The sequence below is a fragment of the Rhamphochromis sp. 'chilingali' genome (assembly GCF_963969265.1).
Source record: "Rhamphochromis sp. 'chilingali' genome assembly, chromosome: 12".
Taxonomy (NCBI): Eukaryota; Metazoa; Chordata; class Actinopteri; order Cichliformes; family Cichlidae; genus Rhamphochromis; species Rhamphochromis sp. 'chilingali'.
The window spans coordinates 9201919-9220766 of NC_137939.1; the positions used below are offsets into that span (position 1 = coordinate 9201919).

The 18848-nt window shown below is 42.1% G+C and overlaps 1 protein-coding gene across 3 annotated transcripts in view; it reads right to left on the reverse strand.

Moving 5' to 3' along the window:
- Positions 1-2199: 2199 nt before the first annotated feature.
- Positions 2200-18848, reverse strand: part of LOC308406733 (helicase ARIP4-like) — an 84747-nt gene continuing 68098 nt past the window's right edge. For all 3 annotated transcript variants that reach the window (XM_080897919.1, XM_080897921.1, XM_080897920.1), the window contains 20 exons: positions 17648-17781; positions 17249-17422; positions 14003-14220; positions 13650-13832; positions 12987-13120; positions 12052-12248; positions 11689-11892; positions 11462-11600; positions 11202-11379; positions 10879-11091; positions 10539-10657; positions 10253-10377; positions 9551-9650; positions 9251-9456; positions 8493-8668; positions 7728-7924; positions 7347-7546; positions 7145-7234; positions 6815-6910; positions 2200-6644 (listed from right to left, as the gene is read on the reverse strand). In XM_080897919.1, the coding sequence (XP_080754045.1) occupies positions 5563-6644; positions 6815-6910; positions 7145-7234; positions 7347-7546; positions 7728-7924; positions 8493-8668; positions 9251-9456; positions 9551-9650; positions 10253-10377; positions 10539-10657; positions 10879-11091; positions 11202-11379; positions 11462-11600; positions 11689-11892; positions 12052-12248; positions 12987-13120; positions 13650-13832; positions 14003-14220; positions 17249-17422; positions 17648-17781 (4165 nt within the window). In that variant the 3' untranslated portion in view covers positions 2200-5562. The remainder of the gene's footprint in view (positions 6645-6814; positions 6911-7144; positions 7235-7346; positions 7547-7727; positions 7925-8492; positions 8669-9250; positions 9457-9550; positions 9651-10252; positions 10378-10538; positions 10658-10878; positions 11092-11201; positions 11380-11461; positions 11601-11688; positions 11893-12051; positions 12249-12986; positions 13121-13649; positions 13833-14002; positions 14221-17248; positions 17423-17647; positions 17782-18848) is intronic.

The following is an 18848-nucleotide window of genomic DNA, read 5'->3' on the forward strand; positions in this document are numbered from 1 at the left end:
GATAACTATAAAGTGTGAATTTGTTTTTCCTTATGACTATAGGAAGGATGAACACAAATGGTGCAGGGCGCTGCTGCAGGCCCCTCTCTTATCATTAAATGTAAGGGCAGGAGGCAGTGCGACCTTTTCACAGACAGAAAGAGATGAAATGGCAGCTTCTGCTGCAAATGTGGGAAGTTTACATGCAAGGACCACAGTCTGTCCATTTGCAGCCTCTGTTCCACCTAAGCAGGACTCTCACACCCAGACAGATACTCTCTCTCATGCCTTTTCCCCATCCCCAACAACATAAATGTTCACGTTCATCTTTCTAAAATGTTTTTCTGGTTCAAACTGATCTTGTGGTTTTCTTTACATTATTGTTTTTATCTTATTTTAGAACACAACAAGGTAATAAGCATTTAGTAGGAGAGAAAATATTTTAGTAGTACGTCCCAGACTCTACTATTTAAAATACAAAAAAATCCAGCAGCACTGCAAATATATAAAATTGTGAGATTTGAGTTTGTCTTGTACAAACAAACTGTTGTTTAAAGAGTTAAAAATGTAAAAAGTAATGACTATTTTATATTTATGGAAAGAACTGGTGTTAGTTAAAAACTTTATGCAGAAGAAATTGCACAAAACCATAAAAATGCTAAAAATGAAAGACCTAATTTGTTGGTGGACACTTTTGGCCACAAACAAGCTGAAAGGGTAGTGATTTTTAATAAACCCAGCGGGTTAAAATCATTTTTGGATAATGACAAAAAAAGTCACTTAAAGGGCCAAATTGCTTTTTATTTCTTCACCTCAAGAAGGGGTGACGTGGGCCGCACGTGGCCTCCGGGCCTCAAGTTTGAGACCCCTGACCTAAGGCTTTGGCAGTTTAATTCGAGAACAAATAAAAGGCGTTTAATAAAAACTGTGACATAACCAGTAATATTCATTATATTCTCCCAACAGCCAGATTATGCTAAATTAATATTAGGAAAGTAACTGCTACTTTGCTACTACAGTGCAGTGATGGTGCGGGTGACTGCATTTTGTCAGAGGGGCTATTTGTTCCTGCAGTGCAATAATTATTCCAGTTATCCACGTATACCTGTATATATGGCTGAAATGAAACAATATACTACCATTTCTTATTTAGACACCACAGAACACTAGAAATAAAGCTTGATGTATTCTTTACATTGTCCACTGTTTCTTCTTTTGATGACAGCAATAAAGTAAATGACACAGAAAACCAGCCCAAAGCTGAAGTTTACATCTCTCTTGCGACTTCGGTGGAAATGTTCAGCGATCATATTTGTGGAAGCTTGTTTCTGGCCTAGATTTTTTTTTTCCTACGTCGCTTCGTTCTTGAGTAACCTTGTTCACAGAATTTTCAGAACTTCACCTCTGACCTTGTCCTTAAGGTCAAGGTCACTGAGCTTGGGCATCCACACTGCCTTTTACACCTGAGGGGTAAATGTCTGCTTGTTTTGAAAGTTTCTCCCACACACAAGTAGTATGAAGTAGAACATGCAAGCCTGATTTGACCCTCCGTGTTACATCGAGTCAGTGTCACCAAAACGGAATAATCAGATCAGAAACTAGTCACTAGCATGTATGAGGTGAAAGAAATCAATAGAGTAAAACTATCAAATTCACTTGAGCTTTTTTACTTTCCTAAAACTGCACCATTTTTTTCTGTTTTGCTACTATGAGCTTATTTATTTGAACCTCCTGGTTATTATTATTATTATTATTATCTCCAGTTAAATCAGTGTAACTTACTGTTCATGACTGAGGCAACAGTAAAACCTGACTATTTTATATTTAGAGTGAATATGTATCTCAATTTTAAAGAATAATAGACCTAAATGACTTAAGGGTCTATCTAACTTAAGAGAAACCTATTATTTGAAGTGCTTCAGGCATTTTAACGCAATTAAAAACTCACTTAGAATACTTCTATCCCTAACTTCAAGTCTCACTTTAGATTACACATGCATAAAATTGAAGATTAACATGCAAAACTGAGTTACTTCGAGACAAATATACTGCAGCACCTCTTCCAAGTGTATCTTCTTCAAATCTGTTGTAAGATTTAGATGCCCTCAGTTGCCTGTATGTATGTGTGAGTCTCTGCGTGTGAATAACAAATAAAGAGGGCAAGTACTGCATCGGTCACCGCTGATATAAACAAAGTAGGAAGAGTATGATTTAGAACATGTTTCTTTTTATTTACAAATTTCAAAAAACAAAAAAAATGATGTAATCCAAAGTCATACACATTGTCCACACAACAAGCTTTGACTGGAGCCAATCCTCAAAGACAGCAGATTTAATCTTCACCTCGGCTAAAATGGAATTCAGACAGTCGGCTCTGCTTGCCCGACCACCTTGATTTGTATAAATAAATATGTAAATTCAAGTAGAAAGCTGTGAAACTAAAGAGCAGTCAGTCTGCGCAGCAAACGCTGAGCTGACAACCACAGTTCAACACTGAGGAAAACTTGCTGTTTTGCCATCACAGGGGTGATGACACGCCTGGACAATTCTGGTGATATGGTAATACAGCACAGAAAAGGGGAGAAGCACTTGATATTGTTTTTTTTTAATTGTTGTTGTTTTGCTTTGTTTTTCCAGATGATAAGTGGGCTGGGCTGCCTCGGTTTCTGACCCATTACTTGTGATTGAGCTAGCATGCACATAAATGGCTCATTTAGCTCAGATTCAATACTAAAATTTGCATCTATATTATCTGAGCGCAGATAAATAGGAAATGATTTCAACACTGTGCAGTCGTTGAATATCCCTGGTGACAGTTTTTTGGTTTTTCATATTAAACGGCTGATCAGTTATTAGATATGATTTTAACTCTATGCTATCCTGGATAGTAATGTGCTTAATAACACATTGGTTGGTCCACATCAAAGTTCTGCACAGTTTCACATGTGTTGGGTCAGACTGGCTTATCATTAGTTCTTAAAAAACAAAAACTGTAGTAACAATACTAATATGACTGTAAAAATCTTACAAACAAGATAGTGATGAAACAAATGAAACCAAAAAGACATTGTAAAAAAATAAAAATACAAATGAATAAATATACACCGTCATAAATAAATAAATTTGGTAAATTCAAACATTGTAGAGAGCAAAAATGAAACACAAGTAAACTTACAGTTTCAGTATGGAGAACAAACACATGGAAGAGGGAGAAAAGGACAGGTAATGCTGAGTCTTAACTTGACGTTGTTTTATCTTTAACAAAAGAGCTAGTGGTTTTTAAAGCTCTTCCTGCAGCTGTTTAGGCCGAGGGGGGTCAGCTGGAACAGCAGATTGATGGTTTACATCTAGAACCGGACTGATATGGGATTTTTAGAACCGATGCCGATATTGGTACCGATATTGTTTACTGATACATCGGATTCGAGGATTTAAAAATCTCATATATCAGCCGATATTTTTTTCCTTTCACGCACAGAAAACAAACAGATTTCCCTAAGATTTTTTATTTATAGCTATTTATGAGTCTTGACCAACATCCAACCCTGCAGTTTAAAAATAACATTGTTTTATTGTCACAAGTAGCGGATTGCTCTTTTTTGCTCTACCCAACAATCATCTGATCTGCTAGTAGTTCCAAACACGTGTTAGCTGCGAGTGCAGACTGTCCTCTGGTGGATGCAACCCCCACCCCAAAATCTCTTATTTGAATTTTCCATTCACCATCTATTATAAATGCCAAAACTGAAATATTGGCAAAAAATTAATATCGGCTGATATACACAATATATAGGTCGGACTCCATTTATAGCAAATTTAAAGGGGAAATTGGTCACACTATGAAGATTTTCTAGCTTCCACCCAGTCAAACACAGATTTGTATCTTTTTACAGTGTAAAAATGGATATGTACTTCTCAACTGTAGCTGTGAGCATGCTGTAGAGAGAGTGTGTTTCTGCAAAGGATTGTTTTTATTTTTTATCTGCTCTGCATTATTTGGTCTCTTAAGACACAATCCTCTTTGATGGAGGTTTCAGATGTGCCATTTCCTTCTTTTTCCTTTTGGCAAAGCTACATCATCTCTCCCTAAAAAAAAGGTTTGGTTTCACATTGACCTCTGTTCACGAACCGAGATGAAACAGAGAAAGAAAAAGGAAAAACAGCAGAGCAGAGGTGAAATCTCTCTCAAAACATGTTACCAAACCGAGTAACATGAATCTAAATTTTTTCTTTTCTTTTTTAATGATTCCTTTTGCAACCCTTAAAAACACAACAAGCAGTTACAAACACAGTAATAACACGAGCGTTCCTCTGGGGTTGTACAAATACATATATAGGCTTGAGTGAGTGTTTTGCATCGTTTTTCACTAGGCTACAGTAAGACTGTGGGTGAGATTCAGAGAGCCATGGCGACTGTCTGTCTCTCTTTACCTCGCCTCTCTCACAGTTAACATTCAGAAAGATGGAGGCAAAAAGGCATTTTCTGTTGGTTGTTTCTCCGCTACAAGGAGGACACCTCACTGGGACACAGTTTATTTTTTTCCTCATTTTCACCTGGCTGTTGTTTTTTTTAGGCAATCAGAGATTACATAAATAGAAAAAACACGCACAAAAAGAAGAAAAACAAATCTTCCCACATCTGATGCCTAAAGAGAAGGAGTCTTTTCAAAAAGGCCCGGTGTAAAGGCATTTGATTAAGCGTACATTCTTTCATTAGTTTTTAAAGTTTCAGTGAATATCCTTAACCTCATCCTCAAAGCACAACTGTTTCTTCAGTATTTCAATATGATCTCACATCTGTTGTGTGTTCTTTCAAGAACAAAAATCCTACAATACACCTGTCCTGGCAGTGAGTTATTATTACGTTCTGTCAAAAACGCTCTCTAAAACTTCTGTGTGATCTTGTAACCGTTGCGTTTGCCGTTTTAAGAAGTGTTCAGTAGCAACAAGTGATGGACGATACCACTTCAGTTATGAAATAAACTGTGCTACCAGCTAATGTAATAGCAAAACCTGTTTCACAAGCAACTCCAGCTCCTCTTTTTAATTAGCGGAAAGCAAAAGTCTTGACACTTAGCAAAGCTGCAGAGCTAGTATCTCTAAAAGTCAACAGTATAACTAGTGGCCGCTTGTGGTCACTATAGGCCCATACTCAGCAGTACTCAGTCCAGTGATAAGCATCTTAATGCCGGCATTGGACAAAAAAAAAAAAAAAAGAACAGTTTTTTTTGGAAGCTCAAAATCTTCAAACTTTTATTTTCTCCATCCCTTTGGAGGGTTTTTAAGCCTTTATCAGGATTCTTCTTCTGATATTCAGCATCACGATTATCTCTCTCTGTCCAGTCACTGTTAAATCCCCATTCAGACCATTTCTTCAAGGCAAGTAGAGATGTTCAGGAGAAACACTTCAGCAGGGCCTCAGATCTCAACACCTTAAATGTCTGTCATTTTTTCCTCATTTCATTTAATTTAATTTCATCTTGGCCTCTTGGAAACCTGCATCCTGGCAAATGGGCTGCCATTCTTTTATGGTGACTATTACAATTTCTGAAAGCATTCTCACAAAAGGACATCATTCTTTTGTCACTGTCCCCTCACCTCAATTACATCATCTTCATCTGAGCTGCTGATGCTGCTGACATTCCCGCTGTTCACCAGCACCGGGCCTCGCTGACCCTCGGACCGAGCTGAGGGGGAGAAGGAAGAAGGGGAAGATGAGGAGGAGCTGGATGCAGCAGTAGGAGGGTATTGGGACAAGAAACTGGCTCCAGCTGGGCCGGGAGTAGCAGCTGGGCCCGACACCCCTCCTGGGAGCATTGAGCTGGTGTAGAGGCTCGCCAGAGATGGACTATACGACAGAGGGAAGCCTGGTGGGAGCATCCCAGCCATGCCTGGCATGTTGGAGCTCAGCATGAATGGTGGCAAGGCTCCTGAAAGTGAACTGGCAGCTTTGACTGATGGAGAGGATGATGATGTTGAGGAGGAAGATGAGACGGTGGGAGCGGTGGTTGTCATCAGTGATGAGGAAGGAGAGGAAGTGGGAACAGTGCCGGCTCCGCCCATGTTCCACCCATGCCGATCTGGGTACATGTAACTGGCGTCACTCAGCTGAGTGTGGGGGGGCTGGAAGTAATGCGAGCCTGCCCCCATGAAAAGCGGATGCCCCAGTGAACCACCCAGCATGCCAGAGTTTAGACCCATAGGGGGGAGCCCATAGCCCCCAGTGAAGGGGAAGCCCTGCGAGGCCACAGGGGCTGAGGAGTGCTTGCCGGCAGAAGGCTGCTTACTGGCCCGCTCATCCAAGGATGGGGTGGAGGCTTTGCGCTTGGAGCCCGTTCTCAGATCTTGGGCGGCAGTGGCATCCATGTTGGGCTGAATGACATTAGTCACAGAGGCATCATGGTGGCTCAGATTTCCACTTAATAACCCACTCCCACCGCTGCCATTGGTCTGAACCAGTTTGGTTGAGGGCAGGCTGCTCACGCTGCTCTCTGGCAGATGAACAGCAGAGCCTGCTGACCCACCAGCTCCTGCGCCGCCCGTATAGCGCTGCAACTCATTAATGATCTCCGGGCTGTCGGGGGAAAGAGGGCGGGGCACAGTCTTGGGTGACAGGCAACCGTTACTGACATGGGTGGGAACCTCTGGAGGGGGTGCTTGCAAATCTGAGGGGAAAAGAATTGGATTTAAGCTTTACAAGAATTCAAGCCTCAGTTTACTGAAAGAATACAATAAAGTCATTAATATCAGTGTGCTACATCTCTGACATGGTACGTAAATACAGTAACTAGGGTTACATGCTTTCAGAGGTGTTATTGTAAGGGAATCATCCTACCTTTGGGTGGTGCTGTTGAACTCTCCTCCACCGACTTGGCCTTATTAGCTGCTCTGATGGCAAAGATTCGGCCATCAGATGTCCTGATGTAAGTCCCTATGAAAGCCACAGGTAAACAAAACCGTTATTAGAATTAAATGAAAACATTTCATTATTACATCTTTTTACCCGACTAACTCGACAAATACCAAAAGTTTTTTTAAATAATCTCTTCAATAATAACAAAAAACAAACAAAAAACAGCTGGAACAAGGACACGTTCACACAATTATCTGCATTTTGTGACCACCGCACAAAAGAACTGACATGTATAACAAAGCGGTATTGTACCTTTAGTGCCCCTGATGACATGGATACTCTCTCCAGCGGTGATCCTGGCCTGGACATCTGTGGAGTTGTTGGTGCCTGGAATCACTATGTCTATAAAGAGATAAAGAAAGACAATCAGAGTTTAAGGCCATAAAGAAATAGTAATCTTTAGTACTGACAGAAAGAATAGGGATAAAATGGAGTGCATGGAGAATCTGCTTACCAGTGGTGGTGACAATTTTCTGTACAAACACGCCAGCTTTCTGCAGGCAGTTGACAGGGAAGCCTCCGAGGCTGCATTTAGAAGAGTCATTGCCTGGGGCAGAGCTTGCAGATGCCTGGCGGGGCATCATAGAGACTGGAGTTGACTGGACTGGCCTGACACTGGCCACTGGCTTCTCTTCAGTGCTAGTGGGAGGACGCCTGAATAGACAGAGATTTTCTGTTTTTTACTCTTGATTTATGACTTGTCTTTATTTTTTTGAAGGAGGGTTTACTTGATAAATGCTCAACCTTTTAAAATGATTATGAGACAAGTGATACGAACTGGATTTACGGTAGCTTGTTAGCATACATACTGGGATTGTAGATGTCAATTACTAACCAGTTTCTCTGGCTAAAGGCAGGGATGTTGGTAAGGCTCTGATCACTGGCAGGGTAATAGTGAGCGTAGGAAGGGCGGGTGTATGGCACCGAGGCCCTCTTTTCAGCCTCGTAGCCCTTCTTTGCTGCTTTCTTCTCTGCATTGCTCAGCTTCAGCTCCCTGCGGTCTATCAGCAAGGACTCGTGGGGGAATGGTTGCTAGAAAGGAGGAGGTTGAAAGCTGATCAGTGTTCTGCTCCAAGTTTGCACGATTACCTCACTTATGATGACCTCATCCTATACATTTATATTTTTTCCAGCTTATACCAATTCAATTTAATAAAATTCATGAGAACGCCAATTGGAAGATTCTCTGCTTTTTAAAGCGAGCCACAAAAAGGGGTGTAATTATGTGATGACTCATCACGTCTTAATCTCCAGAACCTCACAAGCTGTTTAAAATAGTGTTATAAATGTAAAACAAAGCTTCACTGTAACTCCTTGGCATACTTCCCATAGTTCCAAAAATGGATTTTAGTTGGCAACTATGGACACACTTGGACATGTCATCCTGCTGTAATGACAGCTAGGGGCTTATTCAATTAGCAGAGAACTCTAAAACATAAACAAGCTTACTTAAGGAGACTTCTGTCTGTAGAAAACAAGTTTTTATCTTCATCAAATCGTAGTGAACAATGGAAAAAATACACAATGGAGTGCAGGAGCGTCTATGCTCTATTTGTAATCGCCTCTAGAGGGCGTATGGGGACAATATGTTTCCTCATACCTTTGTAATCAGGTGGGGATTGAGGTGCAGGGCCTTCTTGAGGATGCTCTCCATTCTGTCGTTGGGCTGCAGATGGATGCTAGATGAGTCTGGTTCCTCCTCCACAAAATGAAGAAGAGACTCAACTTCTCTCCTGGTGAAGGTCAGCACGGGGTTCAGGTCATCCACAACGCGGTCTGATTGACAGAAAGGAAAAAAAAGCAGAAGAACTAAGACATTGAGGTAAAATTGTTTGGAAAAAGATTCATCTAAGGAAAAAAAATGTAGACAGAAATGGCCACATTTGAATGGCCTCGATGTATTCGTCTCACCAGACAAAGCTTACAGCAAACACTTGAGACACTTCAGTGTCAGACGAGAGCCTCTTGGCAGAAGAGCTCTGACTTTACCTCAGAGCTTATTATTTAGTTTTAGGGGTTCTGCTCGCACAGAGGAACCTACACTTGGGGTTTTCAGTGAATTTCAACACTGACAGATGTTTGAAGGGAGTGAAATTTCCATGAAGTGAGGATGATGGAGGTTGAATACAATCTCCACGTCTTATAATTTTTCCTTATTTTTTCCCTTTCCTCCTCCTTTTTTTAAAATTTGAGTTATTTCTGGTTAAAAATACAGGAAAATGTCTGTGACAAATGCTCCTGTATGCAATGCATTTTTAAGTAACTAAAACGTTACCACGCACATATTTTAGGAGAGGTTATTTGACTGCAGCTCCGTTGGAACTCTCTGCAGCGCTTTTTCACATGTTTCCGACTCACCAGACATGCCCTGTTTGGAGATCTGGCGGTCGTAGATCTTCTTCTCCAGCGTAAAGTCGCACACCAGCCTGTAGATGTGGCACGGCTTCCTCTGCCCATAGCGGTAGACACGGCACACGGCCTGGGCGTCGTGGCACGGGTTCCAGGAGGCGTCAAAAACCACCACGCGGTTTGCCCCGATCAGGTTCACACCTAGACAACCAGCCCTGGCAGGAACAGACGGGACAGCAGTAAGCTGATTACTCCTTTTAAGATTTATGACCTATAATATTGATATAATTAGTGTGGAGAGCGTGTTACCTGGTTGACAGCAGAAAAACCCATGCGGAGGTGTTGGAGGGGTCATTGAACTGGTTTATCAGTCGCTCTCTCTCTGAGGCAGTTGTGCTTCCATCCAGTCCTTCAAAATATCACACGGCAACTCATATCTAAGAGGTTCTCATGTTCTTTAAGTTTTATATTCTTGTAGCTCTTCTCTTCCTGTTTTTCTCTGAATTTATACCGCTTGCTTGCTTGTTTCACAGTACAGTGAAACTTTACCCTTCAATATTTGAATCCCCATATGCTATTATATGGACTGTACAGATAAAGTACCATGTATATAGAGACAAGTTACAGCTGAGGATTCATATTATTAGAGCTCAACTAACCAGTTAAAATAAAACATTAACTGTAATTTGATCTTGGATGACAGATCTTTATAAATATCTGTGGATCATTCTTATCAATTACGACACATGAACCCCACAAATAGAACAGCTGTAAATGAAAACACTGGCTTGCAGAAAAATGATAAATCAACATATAGGTATTATTTAAAGAAATCGAAAACACCAGCAGGTGGCAGCACTCATGGCAAGTCAATGAGAGTGGCAGCACCCAAAGCATTGCAGTCAGTTCCCCCAAAGAGAACAGACTCATCAGTTCAGCATAATTAGCGGCTCGGTTTAGCATATTACATAGAGCGCTGTTTCGCACCTCCGAAACCTCATGATTACTTACGATAGTAGTTGAGGTTGCGGACCCAGTTTTGATTGGGTCTGTCTCTGCTGGGCACATTGGGTGATGGAGGCACTGGTCTCTTAGCCAAAAAATCCTCGATCACGGTCAGCGTGGACAAACTCTGACTGCAAGAAGGCAGACGGACGGGGGGGGGGGGATAAGAAATCTGATCCATGAGGTGCACGAGTGTAAGTAATGGAATGCAAAATTGTTGAAAAGTAAAGATTTTTATTACTTTTTCTTTCGAATCAAAAATCTGCATCCTAGCACTTTTTACATCTTTTACCTGAAGACGAGGAGTTTGTCTCCCTTTCTGACACTCTCCTCTATCAGTTGGAACAGCAGAACCATCTTTGCAGAGTTCTCCAGGATGCCAGGCTTGTAGTCAGTCATGATGTCCTTTGCCTGTCCGCGTGAGAAGACAGACTGTAAAAACTGCTTGCAGACCAGCTTCAGAGGTTTTTCCTATATAAGCAGTTTCACTGATTTTGAAAAAGTGAGGTTACAGATGGGAACTATGGGCCAGTTTTCTCACATCTGAACACAGCATGGACTATTTAAAATTTCAGTACCAACATTTGTTAACTTTGATTGGATCGCACTTTTCTAATAGTCTTCCAACGTACCCATTCATATGTGATGACCTGATTGGCTTTCTCCTGCAGCTGGTTAAGGCTCAGGCCACCGACGGGGTTAGGGTTGTCCAGGTTCTTGGGCTTTTGATTGGTTGGTGCCGGACATCGTCCTGTAGAGGTGATGTCATCAAGGTCTAAATCCTGGTCGCTTGCCAGGTTTTCCTTCTGCAGAGCCTCGTACAGGACATCTGGATGGTTCCAAATCTGAAGAATAACGAAAATTTATATTTAAAAAAACTATATATAAATGTCATTATCGTCACCAGTGAAACAAAGTTTCTGAAGAGATCCAGACACACGCTCGCACTCCTCACCTTGCAGCAGACGCAAAACGCTTTGAGCGGGTTGAGGCTGAGCCAGCCCGTGTTTCCTGCCTCTCTGAAGCGGTTCATGAACTCTGTGTAGAGGGCCCTCTGCAGGGGAGACAGACGCACCAGAATCACATGCTCCTCCTTAGAAGGCAGCTGGTCCTTCAGGACATCGTGGCCTCGTCTGGATTAAAGACAAATTACAATCAATATTCGCAAAAACCTCACTGAGCTTTTCTTTTATGGACAATGACAGTGACCCTTACCTCTGTACAAAGCCCTCCAGCAGGCTGTGCAGGACGTGGCTCCTGTACCTCATCAGCTGGATGTCCTGAGGTGTGCTGTCCACACACTGGCCGTTCAGAATGGGACGCTCGAACATGTTGCTGAACTCCTGCCGCGTACCTGAAATGTGCACAGGGTGTAAAAGCTGCAGTGTTGACATTAACTGCTAATGCTCGTCTGCTGAAACGAGGCACAGGTTGCTCCGTACCTAGAAAATCGGGCCGGACAAAGTCGACCATGCACCAGTATTCAATCAGGTTGTTCTGGAGCGGGTAACCGGTGAGGACCACACGGCGTCTGGTTCGGATGTTCTTTAGAGCCTGCGACGTGCTGGCGTGGCAGTTCTTGATGCGATGTCCTTCGTCGCAGATTACCACGTCTGGACCGGGCCGAGCCAAAGCTTTCTCGATACCTACAGAGAACAAGTGGGGATATTTTTAATCTAATTTGCAATTCTGATTGTTCTTGCGCTGTAATCTGAAACTTCTAGTCTTTGCATTTCTCCCATTTTTACTTCACGTCCTGTCCTTCCTGTCCTGCAACCTCTATCATCATCCCCAGTCTCTCCAACCTTTAAGTAGCTCCTGCTGCCTGTCCTCTTCATCCAAGTCGATGACGACAGGTCCCGCTGCTTTCTTGCTCTTCTTTTTCCTTCCAGCCACGAAGCTCTTCTTCAGTGACAAAAGGCGATACATCTCGTAGCCCATCAGCAGCACGCCCCCGTCCCGAGCCCAGTCCTCCACCACCTTTGCCCTGGCTGTAGTATTCCTGGATATCACCAGAAGATATCAGGTTGGTTACTGCTTGTGTTTCTCAAAGGTAAGACAATGAAATATATTTTTGCCTGGCAGCAATCCACAAAGTAAAAGTGTTTTCCTAAAAAGATAACATTCATTACAGTTCAATAAAAAAAAGAAGAAAAAAAAGAGAAAGAAAGCTGGAGGCATGTTTTCCTTTGAGTGATGAGCTTAAATGTGATTCGAAGCACCTTTAAGTGAAACCTATGAAAAAGTGTGAGATGTATGACTAAAGGCGAAGAAAATGAGTCAAAGAAGGGAGGAAATCCTGTAATAATATCCGATTATCTTATATTAAATAAATATTTTCAGACATTCACATACGCGTGAGAATCAGAAAATCTTTTCCAGCAGAAATCCAGCAGCTGTTGGGAGGGAAGATACTAGAGAGACGGGAGAAAGGACGGGCCAGACGGGGATTAAGCTCACAGGCCGACCAGAGGGTCAGCTTAGTCTTTTTGGTTTTTTTAAAGGCAGATAAATGAAACACTTCCTGACTGCTTTGACCCTGCTGTCTGTGTGAGGAGGAGAGAACCTGCAGGATTTTTATTGTTTTTGGTTCTTCCTCGATGATTACATAACATTTAATCAATTTGAATTCTGTCTAGTGTGATAGAGCAAAACAACAAAGACGTGGTTGTTTTTAAGCGCCCAATCTTAAAAAGGATTAGGTTAAAAAAAAAGAAAAAGAAGTGTGTTTGTTACTCACTTGTGTTCATCGTTGAGAATGTGAACCTTAAAGGTACGTGGTGTCACCACTGCAGGATCAGGATCTGGAGGTAAAGCCTCAGGGGGCGGGACCCAGGTGTTGAACTCTGACAGCCAGTTCTGCAGCGTGTTCACCTGGAACAACAAAAAATATATACATTTTAAAAAATCACCAAACCCTCTTATAGCTTATCATCTAATTTCTATAAGAATTCTGTTCACGTCATAAGAGTGACAGCTCAGAAACCTCACTCCAAACAAAGGCAACAAGCGTGTTGCCTTCCAGCTTCACAAGTCCAGCAAATGTGTTCCGTTTTTTGTGTTTCATTTTCCCTTTTGATGCAAAATCATTTTAAGATAATAGAACTCAAGGATAAATACGATCAATAATTCATGCAAGCGTGAGCTGCAGAACATCTTAACATTATTTATTAACATGCCCTTTTCTCTGAGTTTCTCTTCACATCAACTTTTACACACACTTTCTTTCTATCGATCGAAAGCTCGCAGGCAAAACGTGTCCCTGCACTTATTCTATCATTCATCTATTCACTTATATCTTTTGATTTAATCCACTTAGATTTTTCTCTTCTTCCATATATCTGAGCATTTATTGATTCCTTCTCCGTTCTACTACACCAAGATCAAACCCGCGGGTTCTTACAGGTACGATGGCGAGCACGGTGTGAGCCTGGGTGCGTCTGAAGAGGACGTCGATGAAGGAGATGACCTGCAGCGTTTTTCCCAGGCCCATGCTGTGTGCCAGGATACAGCCGAATCCACTGCTGCTGCTGAAGCGCTCCACCGACTCCACCAGGTTATTGTACAGAAAACGGATTCCCCCAATCTGAGAAGGAGGAAGAGGCAGCATAAGAAAAGCAGAGAGAGTGAAACTCCGGGGTCAGGATTTATGGGGCTTTACAAAATTGACATCAAAGGACTTTTTAAACACAATGAATAAATTCTCCTTTTTTTGGATTTTTCAAAAAGTTACACTAGGTGCTGCTACATTAGTACCTGATGAGGTTTCACTGCTCTGGCCAGCTGAGGCGACAGGAAGATGTCTTCCTCTGTAGTCGGATGGTTCAGGTTGACCAGCACCCTCCCCTGGGCGTCCGGCTGGTTGAGGGTATCGTTGATGTGGGCGTCGCTCGGCTCGCTTTCTTCTTCCTCAGCTGTAGACTCGCTAACGTGGACGATGGAGTCGTCCTCGCCAGAGCTCAGATCTATGACGTCTGCGCAGGCCGGAGAGAGTACACAAACACTTGCATATAAAAAATTTTCATCATTTTTTTGGGGGTGGAGGAGAAATTGCAAACTGGAGAAGTTATTAATTATGTAAAATTGGTAATTCTACTAGGTTAAATGATAAACACTTTAAGAATCGGTGCATTTCATGCTGTTTTCGTGGTGAGCAGGGCTGTTTCGCTTTTGAGACACACAGAATGAGAGACTGTGAATAAACAGGCCCAGCGGCCCAAGTGCCAAAGATTGAGAAATCTTGCAGCAGCTATTCCAATGAAAACAAGCCCTCCTTCTTTTTAATGGCCTTCATACATTCATGTCAAGTAACAGGGGTCACCGGTCGCATCTTGTATGACGCTGCTTCAAACGCGAAGGTTATGTGCGTGCGCGTTTGGAAATGGAACGACCGAAATCCATATCTGATAAAAAAAGGAATTCAACGTCAGCGGTATCAAGTGGTTAAAGTTACACAAGCTGGCAGCCTGTGAGGGCACAATGGGAAGAGGTGGTGTGTGTCAGTACGTTAGTGTGTGTGTGTGCGCGCGCGAGAGAGAGAGAGAGGGAGAGAGAGCTTATATAACTGCAGTGAATGGCTGGTTATACAAGTAGGATTAGAGTGGAGGGGGAGACTGGTTATGCAACCCAAACTAGAAATGTCACTGTGCCACTGTGGTGAAAGTGTGTGTGTTTGTTATGTGAGTGTGTTCTGGCTCATAACCAGGATTAGCCGGCTTTATTGCTCCACAGACCCACTCTGATCTGCCCCCACACACACACACAGACCCACACTTTCCCCTTTCATCTCCCTTCCCCTCTCCCCCTTACATTTGCCTTTTTTCCTCTTTGCTTTTGTCTTTCTCAGCTTTCACATCTACATATTAACCGTTTATCACGGCCATCTCTCTCACCCTCCCATCCTCATTTGTTTGTGTTGCAGGTATGTGTGTCTACGGTTTGCCTTCATCTTCTGGCCCCGACACTGAAATATATGTGTTTATACCAAACTGTGTGCGTGTGTGTTTATCCTTGAGTGGCTTTCTGAATGTTTGTGACTGTGTGAGGGTGTGAGAGAGTGCGCACTTGGGCAATAAGGGAACAGTACATGATGTACTCTCTGAAGGTTCTAAATATTCTGATGCACATGGCAGCTAATCTACGAAAACACCCTGCAATTTATAACTCACACACGCACACACAGACACACAACCTTTACAGGAAGCAGGGAGAATTTTGACCTCAGTTTAAATTGGTGCTGTAAGACTTTTAGTAATTAAGTTTAAATGTTTTTACAAAATCCTCCCTTGAAGGATTCTTTTCTTTTCTTTTTTTTAATCACAAGTAAAGTAATCAGCAAGTTTTCATTTGAAATAATGGGACGCTTCCTTTCCAGCGGCTCTACTGAGGCAGCTGCGAGAGCGAAACTAGAGCTGCAGTCACAAAACAGAACCCATACGACTTCCTGTAGTTTACAGACGTGATGTTGAACATAAATGCTGATTTCTGTTCATCTCTGCAGATGAATGGACACCTAAATATGTGCTGACTTGTGGTTTTTGGAGTAAAAACCTCATTCGATATTCAAGTTCAGGCTGTCTTTCAAATCTTCCTTTTTTTTTTCTTCTGGAAATTCAATCTGTCGGGTCTTTTACTGCGTCAGCTTTCCAGACCCCTGGGCTCAGAAAGCATTTTGAAACAGAGTGTGTAATTTAATAAACGCATGCCTGTCATGAGGCTATTGAGGCTGGTTTGCTTAATCTTTAAAAGGCTGATGAGATGTGAGGTTTCCACCAGACAACGTCAAACTGCTACAGTTGCGAGATATTTCCTTTTGATGGGTCAGTGTGCCCCCCCCCCCCCCCCCCCCCCCCACACACACACCCCCCCCCTCTTTACGGTCAAGCTTGAACTTTAACATTATGTTGTGTAAAGAAAAAGAGAAGGTGCACACTGTGGATCTACTGTTTCTCAACACCGACTGTAGTAAAATGTTTTATGACTTTATGATTTTGCATTGTGCAGCCTTCAGTACCTTCAGTACCAAGAAATCCAACAGTAGGACAGACACTGTGATGTAACTGCTACATGTTTGAGTAGAACAGATGAGTCACTTTTACATAAGTCATGACAGCAATTGTGCAACGCCTGATAGCATAAACGGACAATACTTCATTCTGCACTAATAAGGCAAACCAATTAAATAACCCAAAGAGGAAGTCTGCAGCCTGCCACAGCTGAAACTGAGAGCCTGGAGAAGCTGCCAGTCCTTAAAGTGAGATTGATCCTGGAAGTTTTAAAGACCTAACATGGTTTTGAGCTTATAACCAGATGGCTTAAACTTAAAATCCAAGTTTCTGCAAGTTGAATCTGCCCTCAAACCTCTGTTAAACGTGATGAGGAATGAATGGGAAAAGAAATACACTAAAATCCTGAATGTCCCGAAAAACGAAAAGTTGCTGCACACTGTGGTGTTTGGGCTTTGTAACAATAAGGATTCTGCTTTTTAAAGGTTTTGTCCAGTTAGGCGACCGTCCCCTCTACGATTATTCCATGATACATGTAAAATACACCCTGAGATTACAAGAAAAGGGTCAGTACTCCAAGTCTTTGTCCACAAAATGCAAACTGTGTTTAGTTTTTTTTAAAAATATACCTCACATTTTTTTTTAACACAAGCATTTTTGAATACTTCTTCTAAAGACTGAAAAGGAAATATGCTGACTGAAAGAAACCTCAAGTATTCCCTTGAAATGTAAAACAACAACAGCGTGCAATAACACAGCTAAGTAACGACTCTTCAGTCATAAAACGCACAAAAAAGGGACGTTGGAACCAGACAAACATCTTGTTTCTGTTAGTTTTTTTCTGTCTGCTTTGAGAAACATCTGATTTCAAGTGATGTCCTTTGACAATAAGAATAAAAGCTCTTGTTCAAACTGAACTGAGCTGCTGGTTTAAGTTGGTCTAAAACACTTGGCATTACTTTTTTTTTTTTTGCCTTCCTCTGTCTGTGTCTCTTACCTGTTTTGTGTGTGTGTTGTGGGCTAACAGAGGCGGGTATGTTAGCCTTGCTGTCGTCTTCACTGATGCCCGTGCTGCCCGAGTCCACACAGATCACCTCCCGTCTGCTCGAGTTCACTTCTTGCTGAGATGCTGCTGACGTTGCCGATGACGACGCATGCGTTGTCACATCGCCTGGAGAAAAGGTTACGTAGGTGACGTTAGTATTGGAAGAAGATTTGGGGACAAATGAGGGATGAAAAGAGAAAAAAAACAGCTGTGAGATGATCAAAAAGAAAGCAAAATCGAGTCGTTTTTTCTGAACCTGGATACAAACTTGAAATTGCAGTTTGTTGTACAGTTTAGACAGTTACTGTCTGATGGAGCAGCGAGTTTGCATGTTTGTGCACACACTCTCACCAGTTGTGTATTCGGGCAGCAGCGGTATGGGGAAATCCTGTTGTCCTTGCTGCTCCAGACGGCGCCTTCTCTCCAGCTCCTCCTGCTGGGCCGCTTTGGTCACTGCCTCCAACTGATGCTCCTTCAGTAACTTCCTGCGCAAACACAGCAACAAATCGGTTTGCTTTTATTCTAGTTTTAGAATTTCACAAACTGTAACCATACAGTTTGCACTGTGCACGTGTTCGATTGCTGATGAATCATTCTTCTCACACTGGAATACTCGCAGGGGCTTAATTATGATAGTCACATCATTACTTTCTTTAAAGCTACATTAGTCAGCGTTTAATAATAAATTGGAACCAAGAGAGTTGCGCACTGTGAAATGTGTGACTCAGCGAAAAAGCCACAAAGAATTATCAAAGACTTTTTAAATGCTTTGTTTTGCTTTGGAGGAAAAATTACTGCCATTACTCCTAGGCTCATTCGAAGAACCCCACTTGTTTTGTGTCCTCATGTTGAAGGACAACCTGATTTACACTACCTGCTAGAACAACATGGGAAAGTTAGCTTGATTTCTTCAGTCTGTTCTTTTTCTAGGATGGAATGATTGGACAGCATACATAATGTGGCCGTCTTTATTAAATTAGTTAAATGTCCCTCGACCAGACCCTTTTGGTAGCTTTCAGCAAGTATGACAAGAATACTTCTGGCTTAATATTTGAGCACTCTTGGTAGATTTAAAATGCGTTAATTTAAATTGGTTTCCTGGAACAGACCCAGCTTTTATGTGTAGTCCACAAATTTTCAATAGGGAATGCCATTCTAATGTAATGACTGATTACATTACAGTCAGTCATTAAACAGACCAAAACCAGGTTTGATTTGTGTTTGGGATCATTGTCAAGTTGTAAAACCCAACTGTATCCAAGTTTCAACCATTTAGCGGTTGATCTGCTTCCACTATGTGCAACGTACCAGTACCACTGGCAGTAAAACAGCTCCAGAGCATGATGGTACCGCCACCATGCATGACAGCTGGGACAGAGTTCTCAGGTTTGACCTTTACTCTTGTCATTTTGGCCAAACCGGTCCTTTTTTGTCCGATCTGACCACAAAACCTCTCCCTGGAAGAGAAAAAAATTTCACCACAACTCTGACTGATTAGGCTAGTAGGTAGATACCTGACTTCTGCTGTACTGCTAGCACACTAAATGCATTA